The sequence below is a fragment of the Botrytis porri genome (genome assembly GCF_014898465.1).
Source record: "Botrytis porri strain MUCL 3234 chromosome Unknown BPOR_007, whole genome shotgun sequence".
In the NCBI taxonomy this organism is placed as follows: Eukaryota; Fungi; Ascomycota; class Leotiomycetes; order Helotiales; family Sclerotiniaceae; genus Botrytis; species Botrytis porri.
Window position 1 is genome coordinate 1,711,536 of NW_024066081.1, and position 16,716 is coordinate 1,728,251.

General features: G+C 41.8%; 7 protein-coding genes across 7 annotated transcripts; 3 read left to right on the top strand and 4 right to left on the bottom strand.

Moving 5' to 3' along the window:
- Positions 1-116: 116 nt before the first annotated feature.
- EAF01_005850 (uncharacterized protein) lies at positions 117-944 on the bottom strand (the record flags this gene model as incomplete). The annotated part of the gene is made up of 1 exon (XM_038914104.1): positions 117-944. One exon carries the CDS (start codon positions 942-944, stop codon positions 117-119), a length of 828 nt encoding a protein of 275 aa, XP_038770553.1.
- A 364-nt stretch (positions 945-1,308) lies between these two features.
- EAF01_005851 (uncharacterized protein) lies at positions 1,309-2,034 on the bottom strand (the record flags this gene model as incomplete). The annotated part of the gene is made up of 1 exon (XM_038914105.1): positions 1,309-2,034. The coding sequence occupies one exon, from the start codon at positions 2,032-2,034 to the stop codon at positions 1,309-1,311; it is 726 nt and encodes a 241-aa protein (XP_038770554.1).
- Positions 2,035-4,291: 2,257 nt separating this feature from the next.
- EAF01_005852 (uncharacterized protein) lies at positions 4,292-4,963 on the top strand (the record flags this gene model as incomplete). Its single annotated transcript, XM_038914106.1, has 2 exons — positions 4,292-4,784; positions 4,836-4,963. 2 exons carry the CDS (start codon positions 4,292-4,294, stop codon positions 4,961-4,963), a joined length of 621 nt encoding a protein of 206 aa, XP_038770555.1.
- A 1,058-nt stretch (positions 4,964-6,021) lies between these two features.
- Positions 6,022-6,290, top strand: EAF01_005853 (uncharacterized protein; the record flags this gene model as incomplete). The annotated part of the gene is made up of 2 exons (XM_038914107.1): positions 6,022-6,166; positions 6,217-6,290. The coding sequence occupies 2 exons, from the start codon at positions 6,022-6,024 to the stop codon at positions 6,288-6,290; spliced, it is 219 nt and encodes a 72-aa protein (XP_038770556.1).
- A 2,400-nt stretch (positions 6,291-8,690) lies between these two features.
- On the top strand, positions 8,691-9,726 carry EAF01_005854 (uncharacterized protein; the record flags this gene model as incomplete). Its single annotated transcript, XM_038914108.1, has 2 exons — positions 8,691-9,460; positions 9,521-9,726. The coding sequence occupies 2 exons, from the start codon at positions 8,691-8,693 to the stop codon at positions 9,609-9,611; spliced, it is 861 nt and encodes a 286-aa protein (XP_038770557.1). The 3' UTR covers positions 9,612-9,726.
- A 1,675-nt stretch (positions 9,727-11,401) lies between these two features.
- On the bottom strand, positions 11,402-13,174 carry EAF01_005855 (uncharacterized protein; the record flags this gene model as incomplete). The annotated part of the gene is made up of 2 exons (XM_038914109.1): positions 11,402-12,376; positions 12,431-13,174. The coding sequence occupies 2 exons, from the start codon at positions 13,172-13,174 to the stop codon at positions 12,224-12,226; spliced, it is 897 nt and encodes a 298-aa protein (XP_038770558.1). The 3' UTR covers positions 11,402-12,223.
- Positions 13,175-14,351: 1,177 nt separating this feature from the next.
- Positions 14,352-15,871, bottom strand: EAF01_005856 (uncharacterized protein; the record flags this gene model as incomplete). Its single annotated transcript, XM_038914110.1, has 2 exons — positions 14,352-14,495; positions 14,561-15,871. 2 exons carry the CDS (start codon positions 15,869-15,871, stop codon positions 14,352-14,354), a joined length of 1,455 nt encoding a protein of 484 aa, XP_038770559.1.
- Positions 15,872-16,716: the final 845 nt, after the last annotated feature.

A 16,716-nucleotide genomic window follows, 5' to 3' on the forward strand; every position in this document is an offset into this window, starting at 1 on the left:
TAGAAAACGTGATATCATGCCATTAGTTTAGAGTCTATGTGCTTAATATATACTGTTGATCCTCTACCTCGCTATGACAATATCAGATGCAGGTTCTGTGTTCAAACCCCAGACTGCTAAGCTACATTGGATCTTCCCAGTACATTTATGCCATATCTGCGACCTACTCTCACCAATTCCTCAGGAAATTCCATCATCGTCAGACACACAACTTCTGGCATTCTTATTCCCTCACCATAACGGCGTTGCAACTCATCGTCTTTGGAAAAAAGATCCATGAGCCGACCATCAATACGCTCAATAGGTCCAGTTCCCGGCATATGCTCCTCTTCAATCAGGAGATGTATCTTTCTAAGAGTCTGTGCCTTGCTGACAGACTCTAGAAGCTCTCTTAGAATCTTCTTCAAGATGAACTTGTTGAAATCAATTTTCTCGCAAAGATGATTGAGCCACACCGAATATGGTTCTGAGCCCGGGTTTCCAATATCCAGGAACAGTGTGATTACCAGGTTCTGCATTGTTGGATAGCATGCAGGCTCCGAGCCCACCGCACCATTTTTGTTGATAATAGCTCCCGTATGCTGAACATACTCTTGTAACTGACTAATCCCGTTGAACATAAAGGTGTCTTGCGCGGTGTTGACAACCTGAGGATTTATGATCTTATGATCAAACATGTATCTGTTGGGGGAAAGGATTACGGTTTTTGCGTTCAAAGATCGGCCGTTGGGGTTTCCACAAAATTTGACTCTCATTTTGAATTGTTTCTCGCCGGTCTGGACAGTTGGATCGGCACGAATTTCGATCAAGCGGAGGCCTGAGATTACTGGAACTTGAGACCATATCATGTCATCGAGCTCACGGGGAAGACTTGCAAAGGTTCCAGGGCTGTCAGTGTTGGCGGAATTCGATGATTCGGATTGTGTTTGTTGAATAGAAGACATGATGAAGAGTTGTTATTCTTCAGAATGATTTCGAATGTTTGGAAACGAAGAATAGAAGCTGCAGAGTCATTTAGATTGTTTTCTAGAAACAGTTGTAGATATTGGTACGGCAAGAATAGAAGAAGCAGTAATATTGAATTGACTCAAGATTCTGTTACTGTAGTACTATAAATAGATTCTCAGAAGCTGAGATTACATATCTAAATGTCTTGTACAATGATTGCCATCAACAGTACAGCTCGCTCTATCAAAAGTAACCCATTCCCCATGTAGTCTTTTCCCTGAATTGCAAACCATTTTCTCATGATTCCCTTCAAAATGCTGCCCCTACCTCTTGCACAATAGCTACCCACGCCACAAACTCTTAACATTGACATGCCTTGAGCAAATTTAGATCGCATTGGAAGCATACAAACACAATTTCAGGAATATTATAGGGCTCTCCGTCCCAAAGAGGACCAAAAGACTTCTGGTTTGCTTGCATTTCTTTCTCAAATTGTGCGCGGAAGGTTGCCTCAGAAGATGGATCAATAACAAAAGATGGCTGTATGAATATCGTTTCTAAGGTAGCGAACAGCAGAGTGGTACAGCACAACAACGTTGTTTCAGGTATGATGCTTGGATGCGCGAAAACATTACCATCGTTGGGCACCTCAACAGCAATGCGCTTGATGTTAGCAGCTCGCACGCTATAGGTATTCCAGACATCGCCGGTTGAGAAGTAGGTGATCTGTGCAAGTGCCAAATTTGTGAATCTGAGAATGTCTTTACTACTGTTGAAGTAAATTGGATGGCGCATGTCGCTGCCGAAGCACAATTTGTAATCTTTCAATGCGAGGTTGCGCGATTCCGTCGAAACTCCTAGGGCCTCAATTGTATCGTAGGTCGCATGAAAGTCATTGGCAATGGATTCTTTACCCATGTCTTGATCCGCCTTATACGCCCAGTTTATTGTTATGATTCGGTTGTTGCTCAGTGATAACTGCCAGATCCCTTGACTTATCTCCGATGGGAGCCTTTGAATTGTCAATGAGCCTCCTTCTTTATGGGTAGTCTGCTTCAGAGATAAAGGCATATGCCGTGAATCCATGCTGCCACTTAAACACGTAAGTAAAGATCTTATTAATAGAGCAAGACACAGGGTTGGAACTCACATTTGCCGTGCCAGTGAATATCTGCTTTACAGAAGGAACTCGATCGTATTGATACAGAACCGTAATAGTCGGTCTATGTACGCTTGTGGTTGAATGGTTGACTGTGTCGTGCGTAATCCTGTACAAGGAAGGGTCACAACATTCGAAAGGAGCTGTAAAGGTTCGAGGTTTCGAGGATATTGTAAATGGTAATGGAATGAAGCATCGATTTCTAGCTTCCCTGCCAAACTGCCAAAAGACGTGTGTGTGTGAAAGATGAGGTTATGCAGAACCACTAGGAAAAGCAAATATTCGAATGTTCAGATTGTACAAACCTAACCTTTCGAATGTGTTGGATACCAAAAGGCTGAGCTGTGAAAGATTTAACCAGATAACCAGGAGCTCGGACCCTATCTTGTTCATTTTCACATAAAGAAACAAAGCTTGAGGAACAACATATTCATTCTCAGTGATTGGTATGAAAAATTTGAATATATTGAAGTAGAGATAACATCTAAATATCTCATGATTTAAATTCTTAAAATCTAGTCAAGAGGCAAACATGACTGACTAAGAAGACAAGATGAAGAAAGCTCCTCATAAATTTCCATATGATTGCTTAGAGACAAGACGAGAAGTCTAAGTCTTGAGGAAGGTTCCAACTTCTTTCATCTCTTCACTCTAAAGTGAGTAGTTTATTGCTTGCGATTCATGTCTAGAAAGCAAGTTGATGAGAAGGAAAATAAATTCAAGACATGCCACTGGGTCATAGATTCGCCATTTTTAATCTGATCTGTTTGCGGTTGGCAACTAGACCTCAGACTTCCGTGAAGCCAACATCAGAGAAGATATCTATGACCTCTAAAATAGAATTAAGTGGAAGCATCTAAGCAACCATCACGGATTATAGCAGTTTATTGCAGCAAATTGATGTTTGGCCATTAGTAATGAGCTGATGTTTCAATAACTATGAATGTGGAAACTTCTGCATTAGAAAACATGAGTTCGAGATATCTTAATCGTCTCCACTGGAGGTATTGCTATTAGATCACTTGTAGAATATACAGCTAACTTTCTGGCTCAGATGTATGATCTAGTTTCGCTGAAATTAAGATGTTAAGGGAAAGTTCAATTGGAGTGATGTTCCCATTCATGTGCGGTTCTCAAGTCATGTGATCATCGTTTTTCGTTTTTCAGCAGCATATCTAGTAATTTTGGAATGGAGCCGCAGACGTTCGAATTACGACTTCGTAAGCCCTTTATTTGGCCTTTTATATTGTGCATCCGACTCCGACGTCGAGGGATCTAGACTTTGATGTTGTGGACTTGGAAAACTAGCGTCACTTGAAAATGAAATGCAAGGAGTAACCTTGTCGTTCTTTCCCTATTGGAGTGATCCTCGCTAAACAAGCCAAAGCAGCCACAACATCTCACCGACTGACACGTTTTGTTTTAGGCAGCATAATCTATCACTGGGGCTGAAAACTATATTGAAGTGAAGTGATTTGAAGCAGCGAACGGCTTTTATATCTATAAAGAGCTCAATTCATGATCGCACGATTTTCAAGTGATTACAGAGGCTCGGTACCCCCTTTTCCCTCAACATCGCAAGTCTAGAGACGTCTAATATCAAGATATCCGTGAGCAGATTATGCTGAGTATATTGGACCATGGAAATTACAAGATTGGCTCTAGTTTGGTTCCACGAGACTTTTCGCTGGAAGCTCCGTCTGAGACACTGGTTAGCAGCGAGAGTAAGATCTGGAAGGGACACAAAAAATATAGAACAGGATGTCTGAACTGCAAGAAAGCCCGCATCAACGTATTTCTCTGGAGCTACTTCAAGATATAATATGCTGATACGAGCTTCAGTGCAAAGAAAAACACCCAATCTGTGACTATTGCGACCACAGAGGGCTTAATTGTGAATCGCCAGGGTCTCAATCAGGTTGCTCTGAGATTTCAATACATGGATCGACGCTTGCTTCACGCATACCTTCCTGTTTTTAAACCACCAGTCCAGTCTTCAACTTGGTAGACTTTCGGCTTTTTCGCCACTTCATTCAGGAAGCACGCCCGCATCATCCCATTGGGAATGACTCCGTGTGGACTCATGAGATACCAAGCATTGCATCAAATGTGAGTTAACCTCTTTAACCGCAATTTTCAGTCGAGCCATTAATAACGTATCAGCATGATTATCTTCTTCGTTCCATGCTAGCTTCATCAGCCTCTGACCTTGCTTCTGACCCCACAGCTCCGACTACATACTGTAATCTCACCAGCACTGCTATTCATCATTGCGTAAAAGCCATAGCAAGTCTCAACGCGGCGACATCCTCGGGAGTCGATTCATTCGAAGAAGTAAACGTAATGCTGGCTACTTGTTTCATCTTACTCTTCCAATTCACGCTTCTCTCGGACGGTCTTGTCGAGTATATGACCTTTATTCGAGGCACAATTGCAATAGCCATGTGCATGGGAAGTCAGCAAATTAAGTTCATCTTTCGTGAACTATGGGGAAATCAAGACATTAACTCCATGGAGTTGGCTTTACAGCAGACTCCTTTAATTGATGGCGAGCTCGCAAAGTCTGCTTGTCGATCAATCGAAAGCTTGTGGCCGCTTTGTAAAGCTCAAGGGGAATTAGACATGTACGGAGCACTATTGAGCACAGCTAGATCACTCATTACCAGCTCTGAAGATGGTAAGTGTCAGCAAGTAGAATGTTTATTTACAAGCTGAGCTAATCACCTAGCATATCTCTCATTACGATCCATTTACAATATTTTCTCCTTCAAAATGACTCACGAAAATTTTCGAGATTTAACCAGAACATCAAACGAAATTTGGAACGCGATTCTTGCTCACTTGGTTGCTTTATAGTTGATTATGACGCCTATTACTAGAGTGGAAAGGCTACAGAGAGATACATGTTTTGTTATTTGGGATAAATTCAATGACGGAAAAACCGCCAAATGGTTGCGGCCTCTGCACGCAAATGTCCCGGGCCATATAACAAATATTATGAATGGACCAGATACGTTGAAGATGAAATAATTAACGGAGAATACCTTAGTGATAAATGGGAGTAGTTTTGGTAGAGTATTCGGTGCGGGTCTTTCAGCTTAGTCATCAATCCATGCCCCCCTTTGCATTCGGTACGAGTCATCATGCCGACATAGTTATCGATATTAAGGCTTCTGATATTCCCACTGCAATTAAAATTTGAAGGAATATACAAAGATTTCAAGGTGAAAAAGACCCGAAAATAAATGGATCCGACATTGCCACTCTCGTATTATTCAAGAGTCGTTGCTGCATTTGTTTTTTACTGTGCATGCTTGGGAGACCAGGCGATGACTTGTGATTGAACTAAAAACTACCTGGGATACTAATCTAGAATTGTTCTTCAAATGGTGTGCTCTCTAAATCATAAGAGATTTAATAGCAACGACTAGAGAGTTGAGAGCTCATGACCGTTTTATGTGTTCCTGCGGGAGGCGATTAAACAGCATCTTCTCCATGGTATCCTATTACTACCGTAATTTGGGGGTTATAGGGTACTGGCTATCAATGTCTTCCTGGATATTTGCTAAAGTTAAGTGATATTCCTCCGGCAAGAGCCATTCATCACTTGTCTTGGTCTACTAAGCTATAGTCTCTCGAATCCTGTAGCGCCCCAGATTTTGTTCTCCTCCAGCCCCTCATTTAGCGAACCAAAATGGCGCATCGAAGTCGAAATCAAGAAGCCATGGTATTGAATAATGCCCCAGAGTCAACGAAAACTAGAGTATCAAGGGCAAAGTCAATATGGACTGGGTTTCCATACTTTGTAAGGTATGGCTGAGATCGCGATTTCTTTGCAATAGTTCGAGAATCATGGCATACCCGAAGAAGACCTAGAGAATCATTATGGTAGTTCACTGCCCCACTACCTATTAATGTCTCCAAACTTCCGATTGGTCCTTGTGCTTCTTGGTTTCTTGATAAATGAAGCAGCTCTTTCTGGTGAGTTCTATGCCGATGCTCCAGATATGTCGGCTTTTTTTGATGCAAATTCCCATATCATGAGTTGTATTTCGGCTGGTAAATTTCTCAAAGTGGTAAATATGGAGGATTTTTTTTCGTAAAAATAGGACTGAAGCCTCTTTGGAGAGGTAAACCAGAGGAGGACACAGATATGAAATCTTGGTACTCGGGAATGAAGTAGCATCCTCCAGGCAAGGAATGAGGGAGGAATTCTTTTCGCACAATACGTAGAGCAGCTTCTTTTCTTCTTTTTTGTTTCAAAATGAAATTATGTATTCTCTTATCCCTCTGACGGATCTTGATTCGATGTGCCAGAGATGCCATTTTGAGTCGTAATGCTTATTTCTATGTTGATGCACACAATGTCGATAAAATATCTTCTTAAATGGGTGCAGTGAGCTGACATCTTTTACTCGCTTCTTTTTAAGGTCCCTTTCAAGAAGATGAGACGAAGAGTCAGCGGTATGTCAAGTCTTTTGGGTAAGTGAGTCGTTGTATGAAGTCGTGGTACCATTTTGACTTGCTGTAGAAGTCCATAAATCCTTATTTGTCATTTGGCAGTAATATACTACCATTCCATGCCCCTACAATGGCTCATAGCAGTCTTCGGAATAATTGTCTTCAACAACTATTGCTTATATTATCATCACATTTTGTTACGACGAATAAGTCTAGAGATTCAGAAGCCTAAGAGTTCACATGTTTGTCTCACTTTTCTCATGTTTATAAAAGTATATGCAGAGATCATATTCTCGAATTATGAATCCATTCAGCAATTCAGGTGTACCAAGCTGCAAGTCCACATACCCAACTCTTTTTCCCCCATTGTAATCCCGTAAAATTTATTTGTCAAGACTTGCCTGCCACAATCACTGTATATGGCCCCTCCCCCTAGAGTTAGCCCATCATGCCATTGTTGAAAACGAGGTCTTTTTAGCCCTTCCCATTGAAGTCTTTTCTCGAAAAGGAAAAAGAAGAAAAGATAAACACTGAAAAATGACCCACACCATGATTGCGAAGAAATGTGCATTCCATGTTTGAAGCGAGGTAGCCAATATGCTCCTGCTTCTCGACCCATCGCGTTTTGAATTTTCGCCGAAGGATCTTTCGACTACTTATAGTCAGTTCGGGTTTGGTCTTGTAGAGATGTGATTCAAGTTCATCAGTGCTAATCCAACTCACCTTCAATCATTCAGCCTCCGCCTTTCTCAAAGAAAAGAATTCTTCGGCAGTAATGCAGCTTATTAGTGGCAACACCCAACCGCTCCGAAAGATACCCGTACGATTCTTTAAATCTGTTGCGTCTGGCGCATAAGTAAGCATCGGTTGCGTTCCCGTAAGATACAATATCAGGTCTATCAATCCCATGAGAACCTCCTCTGTTTTATCCCTACTCATCCACTGTATGTAATGGCTCGAAAAAGTTGACATAGGGAAGGGTCCAGAAGGGCAATCAAGGAAGTATAAATGTTTGACTTCTGGAAATTTGCATAGCGTATACAGTAGATGATCCACACTTGGAGGTTCGCTATTAGCCCAACGAGTGGCCACTGAAGTGCAGAGACTTTCACCGTCGGGAGTTGAAAGGGTTTTTCCGTTATGTGTCCAAAAAGGAAGAGTTGGAGGGTAGGAATGTAGTGTAATGGCTAGTATGTCCTCAAAGAAAATAGAATCCTGATGCGAGTTAATGTAGAAAGGTGGTGGGCCACACTTGGTATCGCCGTATGTAGTAGCAACTCGTCGGTAATGCTGAAGAGCTACGTTCCTGGACTGTTGGCAGATTTGCAAAGGTGAGGGGACTCTGTACTAGACATTGATAAAATTTGCGTCTGGGAAATCCACTGCAAGTGAATTCAATCTATCTCCTGTTGTAGAGCGGCTGCTAAATGAACCCATGCCTAAAACTACTTCCGGTACCTCTGCGATATTAACGGTCTGTTTATCAACATAGGGACAAAAGGACCAAACGATTATCTGGAGCTCTAGAGGTAGTTTGGGAAAGCACGTAAATCGATCCAGTGTGGTGACCGCCATGACTTATCTGGCTTGCAATGAAGCTGTGTAATGTTCGTATATTGTTGTTCCCGAATTAACAACTGCCGATGTGCCAACTTGATGGTCAATCAAGTTTGTTGGTAAAGTTGAGGCTCTGAAATTCTTTGACTTTTGAAAGCCTTTGGAATCAAATTTTTAATCCCTGCTCTGACGCTCTTGGACCTTTATGTTTATCAATTTGTGTATTCACTTTGATCTCTTGTGTTTGTAGGTCGGTAAAACCTCGGTTACAGATCAGACGACAACAACAACAACACTACTGCTCTCTTGTTTACATACTCGAGAGGTCATCGAATTCCATAACCAAAATATACTGGTACTAGAGAAGTGGATATTGCATCAGAACAACAACTATTATCCTGTCACTACGGCGATGGGAAGCAAATTAGATTAGTTTCTACCACGCTTACTGTTACCCTATACTGCCGTATCAAAGTAAGTACAAGAACGCGTGAATTCCTATAAACACTTGCGCATTCTCTTCGAACTAATAACTCGCCGCAGAAAATTACAAAACAATATAGACATGCATCCACAAACCTTCGATCTTCTCCGAATGGAGACAAGTCTTCGCAAACTGCAGCTATTCGAACCTCCCAATACTCTCATCATCGGCGTCGACCACAATTTGGATCCTTACTTCAAAGCCCGGCGTTCGTTTTGTCTCTTTCCCATGTTACCGGCGGAACTTCAGCTTATGATCTGGGCTGCGGCTGCGGATGATCGACAGATTGTTCGTATCAAGCCTTGCGCCGAGGATGGATCAGGAGAGGAAGGGTTTTGGGGTGATTATATCATGCCGGTAGTTCTGCACGTTTGTCGCGACTCTAGAAAAGAAGCACTTAAAAGATACACGGTTGTATTTAAAGGTATCCTTCGCAATCCTATCTACTTCAATTATCAGCAAGACTATATAAGTCTTGTTGGCAGTAGCACATGTGAGCATTTCGAAATTCTTTCGGGAGAAGACCATGTTATCTCTGAAGAGATCCAAAGAATCGAAAATGTTTTTTCGATGAATGCCGGTTGTGGTAGTGGCGAGAGCGAGGAAGAAGTCCTGACTGAGATACTGGGCATCTGGGATGGTATCAAGCGTGTAGTCATTGCAGAAAGATCACCGACTTGGTGGGGTACATTCAAAGAGATCTGGTCTGACAAGGAGGTGAAGAGGCTTTCTTACGACGCCAAAGCTGACCGTATCAGGGAAGGAACTGCCACTCCAGGATGCCCTGAAGTTCGTATTGTCAAGTTTGATGATATTCTAGATGTCGTGGAACGAGGTGAGCAGCGATCGATGTAAGTTAAGAGCCCTCTACTGCCAACATTCTGTATCCACGACTTACTAACAATGGTTAGGAGTAGTACAGACGCGACACTTTCTTTTTTTGACTCGATATTTGAAGTCAGCTCTACGTACAACATTAAAAAACTTTCAAAGAAAGCTTAGGAATCAGCATAGAGAAAGGAACAATGTAACTTGCTTTCGTCGTTGGTGGAATAATGCTTTACCTATAGACAGCCTTGGAAATAGATGGTCATGTTTATGAATGGAAAGTCGAGGCTATGTTTCTCATGTGTGGGCCATTGACATCCTTTCGGCTCAGGAATTATGTATTATAGAATCAGCTTTCATTTAAAAGAGGTTTAAGAGATATATGTTCCCGTGATCATGAAATTGGCTATATATCAAGGTTCCAGGTGATCTTCTATAGAAACTCGAGAAGTACTTCTTATACACCAACCTAGCACACGACATTATCACATCAACATTCCAAGCAAAGATTCTAGCTTACCTACCATGAACTGCAAGTCTTGGCTCGTGGGGTAGTTGTGTTAGTACAAGAGACTAACGGAAAACCTTGGTCGGGCGATCTTGGGGTAGGCTATCACGTGAAAATCTCGGCTCCATCAGGTGTATTCAGTAAGAAATCAGAACACCCATGCCGGGCTTCAATTCAACGCATCACAATAGAGACCTCTCCTCAGTCGTTCTCGTCGAAGAAGGAAACCCGTCTGAGTCTTTTATTGACTCGCGTATGTCCAGGTCAACATGTCATTCTCAAACTAAAGACTCGGCTTGCCGAGCTATGCTAATTTAAGGTTAGGCCTGGCATTCTTCTAGTGTACATGTCTAACTCATCAAATTCTGGGGTAAATGACCATATGTGTCGTTATGCGTAGTGTTGGTGTAGAACTGAACAGTCTTAAGAACTTCTAGTGTCTGCTTAATAAGTCTGCATATATATTAAAGATAAGAATAAGTCTTATGAACGTTGTGTACTATGCACGCCAATCATGTTACGTACTATCCCTAATTCGGAAGACACTATAAGTCTATGACCTTGAATTCGGGTTAGCTTAGAACTAGAATCTACATCACTTCATTCAAAAGTTTGCTTTCCCCTTTGCATGCTATATCAATTCTTTGCTCATACACTGGCTTCTATTCTACTCATTTTCTGTGAAATTCAATCAACCGTCCAATTGCCACCTGCAAAAACATACAAACATTTCTTCACAATGTCTAGTAATCGCCGCCGATTCAAGCTATTTTCATCTTGCAGAGACTCAAATGGCGACCTGACGAGTCCTCTCCCTTATCACTCCACTGCACCCACGAACTCGCAAACAGGCGGTGCAAAGCCCATCTTCGATTTCTGAAACATGAATACCAGTTTGAATACCGACGCTTCTAAGTCATCTACCCCAAGTGGTAAATCTCCTTCGAAATGTAAATCATCACCATCATCATAAGACCTCCAAATTCCATCAGATTACTAATACTAACATGATATACATGTTCCCAAGAAAAAAACTACAGGATGCCCCAGAAACTCAATAGACAAATAAATATTGTAGGGAATGGCTCGAGGATTACCTGTTAACAATGTGTGGCAACAAAAAAGTCGTGGCAGCGGATAAGGCGTCGAATGTCATGGGTTCGGGAATGAGCGTGTATGTGATGAGTCTCGAGGAATGAAAAATATTAATGGATGTATGTATGTGAGGGGTCTGGGATTTTTGGTGTTTTGATGAAACATAATAAAGACGGGTAATACTGCTTTCATTCTTATAACATGAGAAAGGATGGATTCTGGTAATGTTAAATAACTCCTGAGCACATCCTCCACTTTACTTAAAAGAAGAGAGGCTCAGAACTTACGATAAAACTGGTAGTGTATTATCTCAGTCATCTCATGTTAATCACATATGCGTCATCAATGGACTTAGTCAATGGGTAGAATGCAATTTTGATTTCAAGAAAAGAACTTAAGAACCCATTACACTTTTCTTTTCTCTACCGGTCAACGCCGTATTGCAAAAAAACATCATCCGCTCAGGGTCCCAGCGGATCATATTCTAAGAGAAAAACCAACCACGAAGAATAGAATAACTAGGATTGAATCCAACATCAGCCATCCTGACTAAACGTGTTGACATGAAATCACCCAGCGGTTGCATATCGTACCACTTTCTGAAAAGAGAAATCCCCAACCCCCCAGTAATTCATGTTGTGCAAGTTGCTTTGTTGCCATCACCGGCGACGATCGTGAATATATGAAGTGCGTTGGCAGAAGCGAGTCTCGATTCGTAAGAAGGAAAGATTTGCCGCAGGAGAACTGTCGAGATTTTCTGGCACATGGAAAACACAACTGCAGCATGATAGGCTTTTGAGCAGCTACAAGTGGTACGGGAAGAACGTCGTAAAAAAGCAGTCTGGAAGGGTCCAAGACCACGCAAGTGCTGGGTTCTTTGTAATTGCGAGTAGGAAAACCAATGGGATATTTCGAGGTGTTGTGGATGTAGCTGTGCAAAGAAGGCGGAGCAAAGAAATAATGCTTGATTATTGAATAAATCGACTGGATAAGCAAAGAGGATTTTCATTCAGAGGTAGCAGTTGATCCAAGCATGTCAATGAAGAAAGAACCTTTCAAAATAACAGGCCGCTCTGAGACGCTTCGAGTAGAGTGGTAGATTGTACGACGAAACGCAGGATCCAAAGTCCACCGTCCCTTTGTAAAGTAGGGTCTTGAATGAGAGCATTTTCTTTGCATTTATCTAGTCTTCGCAGTCTTCGAAATAATTTTTTGTCTCCATAGACTTGATTCGATCTGATTGACGAACTGGTGGCATTTGATTTTGATCTACCTTGAGATTTCTTCTTCGACGCTTAGGTGGTTTATTGGAAGGACCAAATGGCTCTGCCAAACCCTGAAAAATGTTAGTGGTTGTCATCCACAAAAGAAGATGTTCCGTCAAACTTACAGCATCCAACATCTCATCTACCGTCAGAATTTGCAATTCTGGCATTTGACTGTAAGCTCTGATTGCCCTCCACTCATCAGAATGCCATAGATGATTCATTCGGACACGAAGAGAAGGCAAAACTGCTCCACCAGATAAGAAATTCTCACTGTAGCACAAAACGGCATCGGAACGAACGCCATCGGTTCTCGCAACGAGCGACTTCAAGTGAGGGAGTCTCTTTGTAGTCTCCGTGGCAACACTGTACATATACGTTCGAAGAGATTCAAGCAAAACTACTCTCTCCACGACAGGCATTTTAGAGCTGTCCGTGAAACGCGAATCTAGCCCGCCAAAGGTGCAACCTCCCCGAACAAATACAAGCAATGCAGTATGCGTATTGAAAACCAGTATATCAACTTTAGGGTTGAACCATAGAGCCTTGGTATACAACTGATCCTTGAACTCCAAATGATAATGCTTCATTGCCCAATAGCGAGATTCCTGGCAAGTCATAAGCACAGAAGGTACTCTGGCTTCAGCCTTCAACCTCCAAGGGCGGGGATAATCAGGATGCTTGCCAGAGAAGAATAGATCCCTCTCAGAGACAAGCTCATTGTCCTTACCCTTGGAAAGTTTTGTCTTACGAACGATATAGTGTCCAAATTGAATTCGACAAGGTTGTTGAGAAACCAAATCCCAGATCATAGCCCTCAAATCATAAGAAAGCTTGGGGAATACCGTAAATTGGGTGATAATGGCCATGTTGGAGGTAATGGTGTAAAGGCTGATAGATTTGGATGTTCGAAGTGCAAATGAGAGTGACTAGGTAGGACGAATGGCTTTTGTCTGGTCAAAGAGGTAAAATTGTGGAAAATGTATAAGAAGTCAATTAACAACTGCGCGAGGGAGGGTTGAGATTATCAAAAAAAAGTGTAGAGAATCCGAGTCGAGTCGAGAAGCAAGAAGATTGAAATTGTTATAAGTTGTTGATGTGAAAACAAAGTTTGTTAGCCGAGACGGTTGAAGGGCATTAATTGAAGGGCATTAATTGAATACCCCAAATTTTAACAACGGCTTATCTTCTGATAAGAATGAATATTCCTAACAATACCATGACCAGCTATACCATCTCTAGGGGCCGTAACAAAGAAGTGAATATTCTAGCTAAAGGTATGAAATAATGTTTCACCCACCGCATAATACCGATTTCACGCAGTACTACAATAGCAGCAAACGTAGAGCTATGCATCTACAGGAGTCAACAAAAGACAATTTCTCTGTAAACATGCTCAATGAAAGAGAACGGCTTCTTTTGTATAATTTCCCTTTTACAATTAGTGAGTGGCATAAAGCTACCGAGACTTCATGCAAAGTCTTATCTGGCTGCTCAAGTGAAAGAATGCATGGAATATGTATGAAAATATAATGGGTCTACCTAGGCATTGAGCCTTTCTGGTTCAGACTACCGAGAATGATTATTCGAAACTAGAGAATCATGAGTGGTGATTGGAAGGTGCGGTAAGCTCAAGTCATAATCACATTCTCACGTGGGCACTTTCAAGAAAGTAATTTTAAGGTAGTTCTGCGATTTACAATGATATCTGCGCCGCAGATGACATACAGATTGCTAAGTGTCTAATTCAAAATAGGGTGTATTGTGGTCTTTGAAATTGCCCAGTGATAGAATTCTTCCGCTGTTCCAATCGACGCATAAAGCTGAGTGAAAGGCCATTACTCTCTCCAATTCCGTGAATATCTCAAGGAAACAGAACCACATCCATTCAACTCCAAAATATTTTGTTTCCCTCGTGGTTGATTCATGTTTGCCACAAGCTGGACGTTAATTGGCAGTAAATGAAGCGAACTGATGGTAAGTCTGCAAGCACACTTGCTATTCTACATCATCCCCTAGGCTAATGAATCTTCAAGGAATCCCTAGCTATGTTTCTGGAACGCACTCCCATGGGTACTCGAATAGCCTAGCATGCTTACGTGAGAACTTCATATCGTTCATGAAAGTGATAGAATTCTTAGCTCCTGGGACTGGTGTCATGAAATTCGTGATTGCGGGATGTAAACGGTGCTACAAATGTGTCAGCAATTCAGAGCTGATAAGAAACTGAGGATATTCCGAAGTATAATACATACCAGTTGATATGATATCTCGTCACCGGTAAAGACAAAGAACATTGGGTTGGATATAGTTCGTTCAGTCGTATCCCAACTGGGCTCAGCTATCATTGGACGGATGAGCTTTCTGCGATAGTCTTCCCTAACAAAAGGTCCCTGTCTTTCCTCTTTCCAGAAGCCCATGAGTCGATCACGAAGAAATGAGATAGCTTCGCGGTCTGGTTGGTTTCTATTCTCGGTGGAGAAGAATCTGCTGCGAATCAAATAGGGTACCCCCAGCATTATGGACTCGCAATCATAAAATCTTGCCAGCTGCCTCGCCTCGATGTGTGATCGGGTTGTTCCACCAATAACGAGATGTTTCATGTTGATTCTTCTTGTGATTCTCTCGGCTGCGGGCCGATATAAGCTTATTTGCGTCCTTCTGGCGAATTCAGCTTCAGTCTGGCGGTTGTATCTCCAATCCATCAATACATGAGCATCTTCCAAAACGATGATGTCCCTGTCTTCGTTGAAGTATGTCAATTGTTTATCATCTTTAATCATTGGAATCACTTGAAATTCTTTCTCATATAAGTCTTTCGCAATTTTGAAAGTAAGCTTGCAGACATAAAAGATGGGAGGAAGCTTGTAACTCATGGCAAAGTATGAGTTCTGCTCTGATGAATTCTCTCTGACCATAAAGTTTTGTAGCACAGGTCTAAAACAGCGGGAAATCTTGATGACGTTCGGATTACTGTTTGCGTGGATTCTTCCATACCATTGCCAAATCATAATTTGAAGCTCTAACGGAAGATCAGAAAACTTATGAAATGTTTGTCTTCCAGATTTTTGCCGTGTGAAACCATTGTTAGTGGAGGTTGTTGGACGGGCCTTTGACGACATGAGTGAAACCTTTGGAAAACTTGGTATCTCGCCCGGAGTTGAAATTTTACCAATAGGCTTTGATCTCATCACAATCCGAGGCCGAAGTGAGCTTATTGAGCGCTTGGTTTGAGATCGTATATCTTCCATAGACTGTGACTCTATTGAATGTTCGCGTAGAAATGAGCTCCATGAGCGCTTGGCTTGAGGTTGCATCTCCTCCATGGGTCTCGGTTTCATGACATGTCGACGTGGGCTCCTTGAACGACTGGATTTAGGTTGCATCTCCTCCATTGGTCTTGGTTTCCTAACAAATCGAGGCTGAAGTTGCTGATCTGAATGCTTCCGCGGAAGCATTTGATCAATCGACTTCAAGTGTATTTTTGGTACTGGTCCATATGGTACTGCCGCAGGATCATGTGGTATCCATGGAGTCTTGCCTTTGTTTTTGGAGTTTTCTGCCATGATATCCGGGAAATTGGATGAGGTTTTGGGTGCGCTTCACTTCAGCGAGTGGTCGACTAGTGAGGCTTAGGTGGTGAAACAGACGACGGACTATATTTTGTGTTAGCTTGATTGATCGGTAGAGTATGTTTCAATGCTGGATTGATACAAGTGTTGACTGGCGATCACAACGCTGTAATATGGATTAATAGCACTAGCTCGCAGATCAAGAGTTTGTATTTCCGTAGAACTCCGCCTGAGTGAAAAGAAAGAAACTTACTCGAAATATTCTTCCTGAGAAATCTATCAACAAAGCCCACAATGTTTCTCTCTTCAAAAGTAGTCTCGAAAGTTGCCGATACTGAGTAAATTATGCCAAAAGACCTTCCGATTCTAACCTCAAGTTGGATGTGTTGTGAAATTCCAAACCTAAAAGATAAAGTCTCTTCTCTTCTCAAATGTTAAATAGACACGAGATTACTGCACTTGTGTGAATTCGGTTCCAGCATAGCCGGATCCAAATCATATCTTATGACTTCTTGTAATTTCGGAGATATTGGGGCTGAAAAATGAGTGAATAATACAGCTTGTGACTACCCAGGTATTTTGTCAAGAAAGGATTGGCTGAAGAATTGGAAAGACACATTTGTACTGCAGCTTCATTGTGTAATATTCAAGACCTTGGGATTTTGTTGAATCATTGTGATGTTATGCAAAGTGAAAGAATGTTGTAAATCTGACGAATAAGAAGAATCTTCGTTCATTTTCACTAATTCTCTCTTTGATATCTTTGACTATTTTTGCTATTCTCTTAGATCCACCTCCAATCTCTTAATACCTCAAACCTATGCTTCTTACATAAAGAT